The sequence below is a fragment of the Parus major genome, chromosome Z (assembly GCF_001522545.3).
Source record: "Parus major isolate Abel chromosome Z, Parus_major1.1, whole genome shotgun sequence".
Classification (NCBI taxonomy): domain Eukaryota; kingdom Metazoa; phylum Chordata; class Aves; order Passeriformes; family Paridae; genus Parus; species Parus major.
In genome coordinates, this window is record NC_031799.1 from 38,122,215 (window position 1) to 38,135,492 (window position 13,278).

At 37.3% G+C, this 13,278-nt stretch overlaps 1 protein-coding gene across 1 annotated transcript; it reads left to right on the forward strand.

The window, feature by feature from the left end:
* Nucleotides 1-1,076: 1,076 nt before the first annotated feature.
* LOC107215851 (DNA excision repair protein ERCC-6-like 2) lies at nucleotides 1,077-8,869 on the forward strand (the record flags this gene model as incomplete). The annotated part of the gene is given in 3 exon segments (XM_033511428.1): nucleotides 1,077-1,196; nucleotides 5,987-6,174; nucleotides 7,743-8,869. Coding segments are annotated over 3 exon segments (1,311 nt in total), but the record flags the coding sequence as incomplete, so codon positions are not given.
* Nucleotides 8,870-13,278: the final 4,409 nt, after the last annotated feature.

A 13,278-nucleotide genomic window follows, 5' to 3' on the forward strand; every position in this document is an offset into this window, starting at 1 on the left:
CTGCATATTCCTCTAAAATTCATGTAATTTCATCAGCTTTAATTTTGCTGGTCTCTTGATGTTGGCAAAATATTTTGGAGAAGTAATATGGATCCATAATAAATCACAGAATCACTAGGTTGGAAGAGACATTCAAGATCATTGAGTCCAACCCTAACACCTCAACTAAACCATGGCACTGAGTGCCACATCCAATCTTGTTTTAAATATATCGAGGGATGGTGACTCCACCACCTCCCTGGGCAGACCATTCCAGTACTTTATCATCACTCCTTCCATAAAAAACTTTCTCCTAATATCCAGCCTATATTTCCCTTTTTTGCAGCTTGAGATGACGTCCTCTTGTTCTGTCAGTTGCTGCCTGGAGAAAGAGACCAACCCCCACCTGACTGCAAACACCTTTCAGGAAGTTGTAGAGAGTGATGAGGTCACCCCTGAGTCTCCTTTTCTCCAGGCTGAACAACCCCAGCTCCCTCAGCCATTCCCCACAGGACTTGTGTTCCAAGCCCCTCACCAGCCTCGTCACCTCCTCTGGACGCGCTCAAGCGTCTCAATGTCCTTCCCGAACTGAGGGCCCAGAACTGGACACAGCACTCGAGGTGCCTCACCACACAGCTCACCAGTGCCGAGTTCAGGGGGAGAATGACCTCCCTGCTCCTGCTGGCCACACCAGTCCTGGTACAGGCCAGGGGCCATTGGCCTTCTTGGCCACCAGGGCACACTGCTGGCTCATGTCCAGCTGGCTGTCCCCAGTACCCCCAGGTCCCTTTCTGCCTGGGCACTGTCCAGCCACAGCGTCCCCAGCCTGTAACATTGCAGGGGGTTGTTGTGGCCAAAATGTAGGACCTGGCCTACATTTGGACTTGGACTTGGACTTATTAAACTTCATCTTGTTGGACTCTGCCCATCCATCCAACTGTTCCAGGTCTCTCTGCAGAGCTCTCCTCCCTTCCAACAGATCGACACACACTCCCAGCTTAGAGCCCTCTGCAAATTTACTAATGGAGGACTCAATTCCCTCATTCATGTCATCAATAAAAATATTGAGCAGAACTGGCCCCAGCACAGACCCCTGAGGCACAGCACTGGTGACTGGCCACCAGCTGGATGCAGCACCGTTCACCACCACTCTCTGGGCCCGGCCATCCAGTTTCAGCTTCAGATTCAGGCTTCTGAAGGACGTTCATTATTCTCTGGTTAGTCCGGTTTCTTATCGAATTGCCACAGATATGAGGCAGCTTGAAAAACAAGTATCCCTGAATCTCTCAGAGGTTCTTTCTTCTCTTTCTCTCTCTTCTCTGCCGTACCTTTTCATCTTGCTGTATTTTAAAAAGTAGAACATTGTCCTTTGCCTTGCTTGAAAGGACTATAAGAAAGGGAAGTTACTGGTTTAAGATGTTCAGTCATCTCAGTCATGTCTGATGATGCATATACATGCACTAGCATTCATTACTCCAGATATAGAGCTGCCTCTTTATGCCTGATACAAGAAGGACAGAAGTTTTGTACTGTCAAAGATAGACAAAAATGGGGTTTGCTAGGTGTATATTGTTTTTAAATAACTGCTGTAACTAGGCAGCAGGAGACAGATTGCCATACAGAGCTAACAGATCCAAGAGTTGTAGATTCAGTAGAAATTCACAAAGTTGTAGATTGAAGTAGAAATTCCTGCTGTGTTGTAACACCTAAATTTTTGCTTGATGCCTGTGTTCATTCTTCTTGAAGAGTGTTACCCATAAATGGATTGTGTGACACTAAATGTGCACACATAGTCTAGTATTTTTGCTAGACTCTTGATTGCTGCATCCTCTTAGGTAATATATAATTGAAAGAAATCAAAACTCATTATTGGTATGCAAAACTCAATATATTTTTCAAGAGTAAGAGAACTACATAATGAAAGAAGAAGGGATTGAAACTACATAGCCTAAATGAAAGGTGTCAGTAAATGCTTTCTTTGAGGTATTTTTCAGTTGTAGTAAGAATCCCTGGATTTTCTGAATACTGTAGAAACCATTTTATGCACAACTACTTATCTGTCTTCTTTCCCATTGCAGTGTATGAAAAGATTCTTAAGAGTAAGTGTGGTAGATTAGGGGGTAATAGGAAAAGAAAAAAAGAATAAGACAGGAAGAACTGGCTACAATTTTGTGGGTTTTTCCATAGTTCAAAATAGCACTTTGTAATTTAATTTTATTGTACTTTCAATTAACTTTTCGTTTGCATTTAGTGGGATTTTTCTGGAGTGCAACTTTTTCTCATTTAAGTTCTTCAATTAAAAAACATTGCCTTCTGCTAAACCACTTGTATGGTCTTTATCTTATATGTATGCCTTAAAGTGTGTATTTCTTTTGAACTTGCTGTGAAAGTTTTCTTGATATAATGGAAGTGCACAAAGTTTAAGAAAGTAGTAAAAATATTGCCTTCAGTAATACAGTCAAAATATTTTATCTTTGATGTCAATGTAATTATTTTGCTGCATCTCCTACCCTTCTCCGCCAAGTTTGTGGAAACAGAAATGTATAGTAGTGTTAAAGATAATTCAGTATAGACAAACATAATTTTTCAGATTGGTCAAGTTTAAATGAAACTTCTCCACTTTGATTTTTGATGATTAAAAATTTGATGATTAGAAATTTTATAAAATGCACTGCAAAGGCCTATTGTGTTCACTGTATTTAAATATTTAGTAAAGACTTTCCTGATTGCTGTCATTCTCTCTGTAAATATTTGTAATATACAGCAGACACTGTATGCTATAGCTTACAGTGAAAGATTTTTGTTTCCTTTATTATTCTATCATACAATATCCAAATAGGACATATTGAATGTGATACAGAGTGTGACATTCAATAATATAAACAGATTAAATGTGCTAGTGTCTGTAGAAGAAAGAGAGTCAGAGGCTTCTATCTGAATCACGTTATCTTTATTTCAGTCTTGCTTTGTGAGATTGTCTTAATGCATGAATGTCTTAATGATGAGTGTGATAGGTAATTTGTGCAAACATGACCAGCATTATGCAGTCAACATGGCATTTCATGTAGAAGCAAGGAGTGTGGACACAGTAATTTGTCTGTGACAGGGCTTTGAGAAAAATAAAGAAAGCTGTTGAAAATAATTTTTCATTGAGATCAGTGATTTAGAGGGCAAATATTGAAAGATAATTGGAAAGATACTGGCCATGAGAGGAATTAATTTAGAAGAGCAATACAGGAAGTCAAATTCAAAAGAAAGCCAAATAGTGTAGAATGTTGACAGTACTGGAATATTGACTGAAGTTTTCATTTTTTTGTAATGCTAGTAGAAAGATAGAATATTTTAATCTCATTTTGTAGATTTTACTTGTACATAGACCCTGTCATCCATTGTATCATTCAGAGTAATAAACATCAGATTTGACCTTTAACATGGAGACATCTAAAAAACCTAAGTGTTTTAGGTTTGTTTAAAAAATGTTTATTCTTTAAAAAAAGAAGTTCCTGGATTTAGGCACTGGGTGTTGGGCTTTCTAAAGCATTCACCAGTTCAGTGGAGTCATTTGTTGTGTCTTAGCCTGTTTATCATGTAACCAGTTGCCTTTGCTCTGGGGAGCTGGAAAGTTTTTCAGGAGTAACTCGCAATGGCTGCAGACTTTCACTGGAATTAGCTCCTGTAGTTCTTGCAATAACTTTTTTTACAGTGATTCCTTGAGAAGGCTGACCTAGAACAGAGGCTAGACAGAGTTAAGAATGAAGTAGTTATTTACTGAAAGGCCTTAAAGGACACACCTTGGGCAGTACAAGCTCCAGGCCAAGGCTACAACCAAGATGGACCTAAAATGGTCACAAAATGGATGACTGGCCACAAGGTCTCACCTTCTTGTAAGTTTTGGTTATTCTGCTATCAGGGTTAATTGTCCAATCACAGCTTCAGGTTATGAAGCCCCATCCTTCTTGTTTTCTGTCTTCAGTCCACCATTGGTTGTACTTTTGGGCCTTAAACTTGTAACAATTATCCTTGGTATAAAGCTGGAAAAGGAATTGTTTTGTCTACCTAATGTGTAAAGAGAGCTCACTAACACTTAATATGAAACTCAAAACTACACACCTAGGCAGCACAGAACATGAAAAACATGAAAGCTAAAACTTAAGTCATCAACAGTAGCATTTTTTGTCATGAGAAAGAAGCCTCACCTTTAAACAATTCATTTAAGTAGAAGAAGAAATGCTCTTTGAATGTATTTGGTGGTATTTTTGTGTTGTTTTTCTGGGTGGTGCAGTACCCAAAATTTTATGCTTTCAGAACTAAGTATGGCTTTTTGTGCATTTATATGCAATTAGCAATACTTCTAACATTAAATGTGGTTTCCTGCAAAGACAAGTAATTTTATTACTTTCAGTTTGTTTACAGCATTTGGCTTTTTTCCCAAAGATATTAAAAATCTTCTGTATTTGAACAAATGTATAAACCAAAGTATTACTGCCTCTTATACTTTGGTCTTGTTTAATGAGAGGTAGATTGATACACATTGAAGGAGGTTTAACATAACTTTAAGACAGGCATTGACATGGTTAGTCTTGTATTCTATTCAAATTATACTTTCTTGAATTAAATTATATAGGCATGATTTCCTAACAGAGTGAAAAATAGGCTCTTACCATAGTGAGATTGGAATACTATTTTTCATGCAAAAAATCTATAAAAGTAAATGTTTTTTAAACTATGATTTCTTTCTTCTTTTTCTGAGTAAAATCCTGTATAACCCATGCATATTTAAAAAAAAAAAAAATAAGAAAGTTAACAAATGTATACAGAAACAGCAAGAGAACTGTATAATATTTATGTTGTAGGTAATCTACAATCTACATCTACTAATTAAATCTTTTTTTTTTACTAAAATTACACTATTAGTGGGAGAATAGGGTTTTTATTTTGCTTGGGGTGGGGTTTCAGTATTGTGTAGACTAATACATGGTGAAGAATGGTGAAGTAAAATTTTAATCTTTGGAGCTGTGCATTTTCACATTAAAGTGAAAATTTATTCCTGTAGGTTCTGTAATATTAGCATGTCTCTCTGTATGCTAGTTTGAGGTTATTTACCAAAGTAGTGGGGTCAGAACGCATGTGAGATCCTAAAGCTCAAGAACACTGTGCACAGTCCACGAAAATAAAGGAAATAGATATGGATCAAGTAGAAGAGCATTGGGAAGAAACAGTGTAGATCTGAAACCAAATTTTGAACAGCACATGACAAGGTGTGAATGCAATTTGTGATTTCATCTCTGAAGCAGTGTTAGTAGGAAGACTGAGGATATCACTAGGTAGCTATGTTTTGGCAAAGGGGAAATTTTTATGAGAATTTGTGAGAATTTCAGAAAAATAACTCAGGTTTAAAGAGGATCATATGTCGCTGTGTTAGGAACCGCGAGAAGAACAACACAAACTCTCTAGGGAGTCTATCAGGAGAATTTCTCTCGGTTTATTGCTTTAGATCTTTTTTATAGACCAATACGTGAAAAGTACAGAAAAGAAAACTCTTATTGGTTAGTAAACTAACACATCACCATCATTGGTCAGTGGGGCTCACCACCCCTCCACCTTCTCTTGCCAGAAAACAAGGAACAGACAAACAGCACCTGCAAGGCTGTTTTCTGTCTCTGAGGATTGTTTTAATTCCTCCCCATGATTCCCCAGGCCACTTTCTCAGGCCAGACTGAGAAAACTATGCGGCCTGCAATTTCCACCGGCACCGTGCTCTCTGTTTCAGAGTTAGCATCCATAATCATATTTTAGTGCAAGATGTCAGAGAAACAAGACTTCCCTTCAAGTCCCTGGAACTTTGCAACTGAAAAGGGAATCTGCATTTCAGCTCTGAATCCCAATCCTAGTGTTCAATCAATATCCCGGTAATACTAGTTACAAGGGACAGAATTGGAAGCAGTTGGGTGTATTATTACCTCAGAGGCACAGCTGGTCTAATGATTTCAATGTCTTATTTTACTAGAAAAATTATGAAGTCCCAGAAGACAATACTTCAGAGAAGAAAATTGTTAAGGAAAGGCAAGAAGTGTTGACAAACAGTAAGCAGCATCATCTGTATGTTATACATCCTGTGACCCAGAGAAGCAAAAAAGTACACAGAGTAGGTTCAACCACGTTCTTGATTGGAAAGACACCCAAAGGAATACGCAGGTGAGATCTTTTTGGTGATTTGGAAGTAAAATTTTAACGTTGAAACAAACTTACCTTTCAGTAGTTGCATTTGTCTGTTTCAACCCTAGTCAGGGAATACTGTTATATTCTATGGTGAGAGTGAAAGTAGTGGGAAACTTTGACTCACTCTACAATATGAGTACTGTAATTGATTAATAAAATTAATTGAACCTAAAAATCACTTAAACATGTTGATTCAATGGTCATATATTACATAACTGTGTAGAAGTCATCACCATGAGTGTTTGTAGTATGTGCATCATGGGCTACCACAAAACAGAGTTTAAACTGTATAGAGCATTTTATAATGTTATCTTCTAACTGCCTACTGATTTTGCCCAAATGTCATCACTTTCACTGAATGGTGGTTAAAAAAGCTGGGCTTCATGTTTCTTTTTTAGCGTATTGCTTAATATTTTTCTTTATCTGTTTTAAGGCTTCCCCGCTCCCCTTCCCGCCCCCGTTATTTTTGGAGGGATAATAATTGTTTTTCCTTGATTTCCTTTTTCCTAAATTATTTCTATTATTAGTATGAATATTAAATTGTTTTGTTATGTAGATAGAGGTTCAAGAAAAACAGCTTGGTGGTTTGTGGAAATAGAAAGTGGAAGGCTGTAGCTAGCTAGGCAAAGGTACAGAATAAGTATTTGGTATATATTTTCGATTCGCCTTTGACAAGTAAATTACTTTATGAAAGTTGGTATCTAGGTAATGCCTGTAAGCATTCAGAAGCTTTCATATCGTCTAGCTGGCCTCAGTTACCCATGCTGTTATTGTTGAAGTGCCAGTAATTGTCAGGTTTGTTTACTGTTATAGACATGGGAAAATACAAGTATTTGTGAGGCAGGTGAAGGGGAACTCTTCATTCTGAAAATGTTCAAAATCATAATTACTTATGAAAAATTTACTGAGGTAATATTTTCAAAGCCAGTGAAGTAACTAAGGCTGTTATTCCAAGATCCTAAAGTCATACCTAGTAAAAAGCTTAAACAGTTCACTCTTGATCATTGAGCAGGTTATCTGTTAGCACCTGGCATGCAGTTAGACTTTGTAGTACATGTGGACATGCCAGAGTGAATGAGGAAATGCCTCAGTTTGTTGTAATTGCAGGGCAGAGTGGGAAGCCAACTGCAGTCACCACACTCAAATAACTGGAGCTAGCCAATCAATTGGTATTTGAGGCAAACAGGGTTAAATCTTGCTGCCTTTTGGAGCCCTCATACAAGAAAAGCTACATGTTTCATATTCTTTCTCCAGCATGGGATTGTAAACCTACCTCTCCAGCCTTCCGGTAAAGTTCCCTGACCTCAAGACTAGGGCTAACTCAACTAGAGTGATCTATTTTAATTAGAGCTTGGCTTTTTAGCAGAAAAAAATATTCCATAACTCACTGGGTAGGATGGCGTGGACAATGCTTGTCTCCTGTGCATGCATTTATCCAAATTTTGTTTAGCAACTCTTCTTTAAAAGGACTTGGAACTATATCCTCCCCGTTTCCCCCACCCCCTAGTTAAGGATAACACATTTTTCCTTCTTGATAATTACAGGAGACAATTTGAGGAAATGGTATCCCACTTTAATGTGAAATCAGTGAAAGACCTTGCAGAACATATCGTAAAAGCTACATCAGAAACCAGGCAGAAGATGTTGAAGGACTTCTATGTTTCCAAGCATCCAGACATGGAATCTTTCTTCTCACTTGAAATACCTACAGAAACTTCACATAACTGTGAGGAAAGAAAACTTGGTACAACACACTCCAGAAAAAGAAAATCCATTGTTAATTTTGGACGATCTAAGTCTAGACCTTCATCAGCTAACAGACTACTTTTGAGTGGAACTACAGAAACGCAGACCCAGGAGAGCCATAAAGGAGAAGCAGAACAGCTTCACAAGGACTCCTACTTGCAAGATATGTTTGTTGATGCAAAATATAAACAATCACCCAGTGTTGCTACTCAACATAACCAAAGAAGAAACAGTCAGGCATTCAAGGATTTTATGGCATCTGGCTCATTAAGCAGTAAATCAGAAATAATTGAGGTGCTGCCTGTAAAAAGTTGTGAAGGACAGCAAGACTCAGAAGGAACACAGCTGCCAAAAAAAAGATCCCTGTCTCAGTCAGAAAATGTAGAGAGAAAAGCTCAGATTTGCAAGAAAAATTCTTTTATGGACTTACTTGGAGATACCTCTATTCTTGATGAAATATTCAGAAATGATGGAAAGGTATCTACAGGATCACCAAGGAGATTCTCTTCAGGACAAGCAGAAAAATCAAAGGGGAGACCAAAAGATTTCTGGGATATGCTGAATGAACAGAATGAGGAGAGCCTCAGAAAGCTCACAGATATAACAGTCATAGAGAAGCTTTGTGAAAGAGTCCCTCATTCCACAGTGACAGGGGAGAGAGAAGTGTGTGAAAGTTCTCTTTGGAAAAGAAATGAAACTTTTTTGTGGAAAAAATACAGTGCAGATGATTGAGATAAACCATCCACTACTAAATCTTGTAATGTAGTAAAATGGAAGTTTTCTATGGAAGTTACACTATAACTATTTTATTTGAACTTTGACAGCATTATGCCACAAAACATGGTAATTCCATGAAATTAAAGGTAAAATGATTAATTCCTATTTATAGTGATACAGAATTGCATTTTACAAGTGTGATTATGAATGAAATTACATATGCAGGTTAATATATAGTACATAAGTGCATAGTCATGAATATGTACTATATATTGTAGCCTATAATATATGATGATTTTATATTAAAGATTTTTAGAATTTTCTGATTGCACTTTGCTTTCTTTAATTCTGATTATATTCCTAGGCTCAACAGAAGTACTAAGTAATTCTTTCCCTTTACTTAAATTTGGATGTTGTCAGTCCTCCCAACACAATGTAGAGCTAACAGGATTTAACAATGATAATGCATATATTTTCTGATGTGGTAGAGACTGGACGAGTTCCTGAGACAGGGATGATGTCTTTGTGTTTAGTAGCTTCAGTCTCTGAAGCTGAGGACTTTTGAAATCATCATAGTATCCTATAAAAGTGAGTTTCTAAGCTTGGTTGATATAAAGAACCAAGTTGTTTTTTTTACTTGATCTTTCTCTTTAAATGATGTATCAAATATTATCTCAGTACACTTTCATCTCCCGTTTTTTATTTTTATAGACTTCTGTCATGACTTTGTCAGGGAATATGCAGCACATTATATGTGTAGGAAATATACAATACAGTGTATATGGAGTTAGGAATTTTAAGATCTTGACAAGTTATTATCTTATGTCTGGAATGCTGGATGTAATAAAATTTCCAAATTAAAACTATTCTTCACGGATTGGAAGGGTGTAAGATAGTCAGTGTCATATCTCATTTGCCAAGTGGTCTGTCACATTTTTCAGTGCTATAGGACTGAAAGAGCACCTTGTAACATGTAACTAGAAGAGAACAGGGCTTCATGTTGCTCTGGAAACCTTAACCCTAATATTTGATTTTTGTAAGCATTAGTATACAGGTTTACATTGAGTATACTGCATAAATTGTTTTTATGAAGGGTAAATGTTACGAGATTTTAAAACCCTGGACACTGAACCTGCACAGCAGCAGTCTGTGAATGGTGATAGTTTTTGTGGTCTGAAAGACTACCCACTGGAAAATAAGCTTACATTTTGTCTGGAGCAGCTTCTACTTTAGGTCATGGGAAGCTGCGGTAGACTACACTGTCTCTGTGGTAACCATTGTGCACATATTAGAAGTGGAAACCACCTAAAATCCTGATTGTAATATCTGACTTAAATACCTGAAACAGGAAGCTGAGTATCTTGCATGAATGTTAAGTAGTAAAAGCTTGGGTTTTACAGGTAGCTAACATAAGTAAGATTAATGTGTTCCCTAACTTTCTCTTACTCTGAATTTATGCTTTTACTACTTTATTATACCAAATGGTATAATGGTCCATTGGAACAGCTTTTCAACAAAAAGTATGAACTAAGAAAGAAAAAGAAGAAGCTATAAACTGTTAGTCATTGATACATTTTAATTATGTACAGCTAAAGGAAGTCATCTTAAGCCAAGGAATACCAACACCCTTGCTGATTTTTATAAACTTGAGATAAATTCAGGCCTTCTGTTTGTGGCATCAGTATTAACTTCCGTTACAGGGTAGAGTTCTTCTGTTTAGAGAGGGAAACTGCTCTTTAGGTAAGAAAGAGAAAGTTTGGTGGAATGAAAGATATGGTCATCAAATACATTAAAAGAGAGTAAGGGAATGACCCCTTTATGTCTGCAACAAAAACAGGAGTTAAATGGCTTAAGTTGCACCAAAGATAATTGAAGTTAGATAGTAGGGGAGGGAAACTCTATAGGGAGTTTGTAGGTTGTATAGTGCTACTATCTGACATGATCAAGAATAGCAGAGGAAAGAGCCTGCTAAAAGTTGCATAGATGAAACTGTCCTTGTTTTTTGCCAGGAGGGACTGATAACATCCATCTGAGGGCCAGAAGGGGCTAGATAACCTTGTTGACTTCAGCTGGTATTGGAGTACTGAAGGGAAGCTTCACCATAGCACCTTGTTTGTCAGTCATGATGTGAATCAATAGGTACTAGAGAGGGCAACATCTGATTTGGGTAGGTAAGATTTCTATTGATTCCCAAGTATGAAGCTGTCATAATTTTCCTGAAGTAATCAGGAAATTATGTTTCTCGTTTAAGGTGATGGTATGCATAAGTCAAAACTTCCATAGATGTGCATGTTTTATTCACATCTGCCAAATACTGACAGTATATTTGTGGAAGTCTATTTGTTATATGCAATTGAACTGAGCTATGGGAACATGTCTTGAAGTAAGATCTGTGTCACTCCGCAGCTTTCTGCATATTTAATGTATTTTACAAGGAAATATCACCTAAGCCATAAATATTGCAACTTACAGCCCTAGGGATCTGTCTGTAAGATATTTTTGTTGTGAAGTTGTCTGTATAATTTTAAAAAATGAATCTGAACAAATTAAAAAAAAAAAATTTACCTGTGTTTGGAGACATAGTCTTCAAATATTAGAACTGAAGAGATCACTTATATCTTCTTAGAAAACTGTGGTTATCATTTTGTTTGGCTTTAAAAACAAAAATGGTAGTGTGGAGTCATACTTCTATGTACAGGGTTCCATGCAGGGAGATGTGGACTACAGGAAAACAGCCTCCTGGTGTAAAGAAATAGCTTCATGGTAGTTTTCACCTCATCTGAATGTAAATCATCCAGGAGATGGAGTATCATTGTTTTCCCATGGAAATTACTTGGTGGATTTTACTGCTCTTTATTGCAGTTCCCTTGGTTTTTTTCCTCCTTAGAGTTCCTATGAGTCTGGCTGTGGGTCCCTGACCTTGCAGATGGTACCACTATTTTCAGTACTGCCTTCAGTTGAAATTCTTTGGGAAAAAAAAGCAGGTTTCCAGTGAAATAGTAAGAAATTTGGCCCTGTCTGTGCTAACAAATGCAGCTATCCCAACAACCACCATCTTACAAGACCTAGTTAAAGACACTGTGTTCTGAGTCTAATTTGCAGTGTAGTTTGGATCATAAGCTGCTTTGCAAACTGGGGCTATACTTAAAACTGCATTTGGCAGTAACTGTGTGGTACACAGATTTCATATTTGATTTGAGGGAGGGAGACTGAATTATTTCAGGTAATGAGTATGTTTGAGAAAAGTCAGAGTGTGGATGCAAACATTTGTCAACACATTAAGATCATTTGAAAGGATGTATTCACTTAGCTTTAGCAGGTCATGTGAGCCCCAGAAGGCAGACTGATGCCAGTGCCATGGCTTCATCACACTGTTAATGCTGTAAAAACCAGTATTAAGAAGAGGAAAGGGTGATTGGTAATAACATAATCGAAGTATCACAGGATAATTCAGAGGTGGTAATATGTTACTATGTAAGAAAAAGATTACTTAAGTTACTTTCTTAGAAATCCCAATTGCAGAAGGAGGAGAAGATTTTGTTCTTCCAAGGAAGCATTTAACTGCCTTTGCTGCTACATATTTTTCCATTCCTGCAGTATCCTGCATATCTTATTCACTGCATACCTTCCAGCTTATGCAACAAATGACGTAATACTGTTAGAAATACTCTCCTTGTTTTTGCACATTCCCCAGTTCAGTACATCTTGACTTGGTCCATTCTATAAAAAGAGTAATGACCACTTATATCATGTCAGAATCTACCTTTCTTGAGAGGGTGCCTGAAAAGTAATTGGCTAGGGATGACTAAGGAGATGCAATTTCTGCTGCTGAAATTGGATGTCTAGATTGCATGATGAGAGAGGTAGGCAGTGATTCAGAGCATTTAAGAGGCATGCCTCTTGTCCTGTAGATCATGTGTGGATCATAGCAATGTCCTTGTGAGTCTATATCTTGTGTGTGAGTCTGACAGCTTATTCTGAAAGAGGAAGAAAGTACATCTAAACAGATGGTTGGAGGGCTTCAGAGTTGTTTGCTTGGCATCCTAACCTTTGTTTAGTTGACATCAGAAAGCTGAATTGCCTTTTCAAAGACCAGGTGAAGATTGTGCTCTAAAAGATGTAATTGAATGTAAGAATGATGTGTATGCATGATGCTTGAGGGCAGATTATCTCAGTTGTTCTTGGAGTTTGCCAGAGCTGAGAGGATGGAATTGAGTGGTCAGAACATGACCTAGTATCTGTGGTAGCACACAGTATGACTGAATTGAAATGGTACCCATAATTTGCACAAGTTGGAGCATAAATAGGCCCATTGCACTAAAGCATTATTTTGTGAAAATACACAAAGACAGCTTAATTATGTTAAAATTTGCATTGGTCTGTTGTAGCATGTCACAATGTCTGATTTGTATATTTAATAGCAACATTCTCGGTCCCTAACACTGTACCCGATGAAGACAATTACTAATCAGTGGGGATAGCTGGGATGCTAAACAAATATCAGCTAACCTCAGAGTGAATCTGGTTTTTTCTTCAACAGAACTGTTTATACTAGAGGGGTTTTATTCCCCTTTTATTTGTATTGAGTTGTTTCCATCATGTGAATGCTTATGTAAA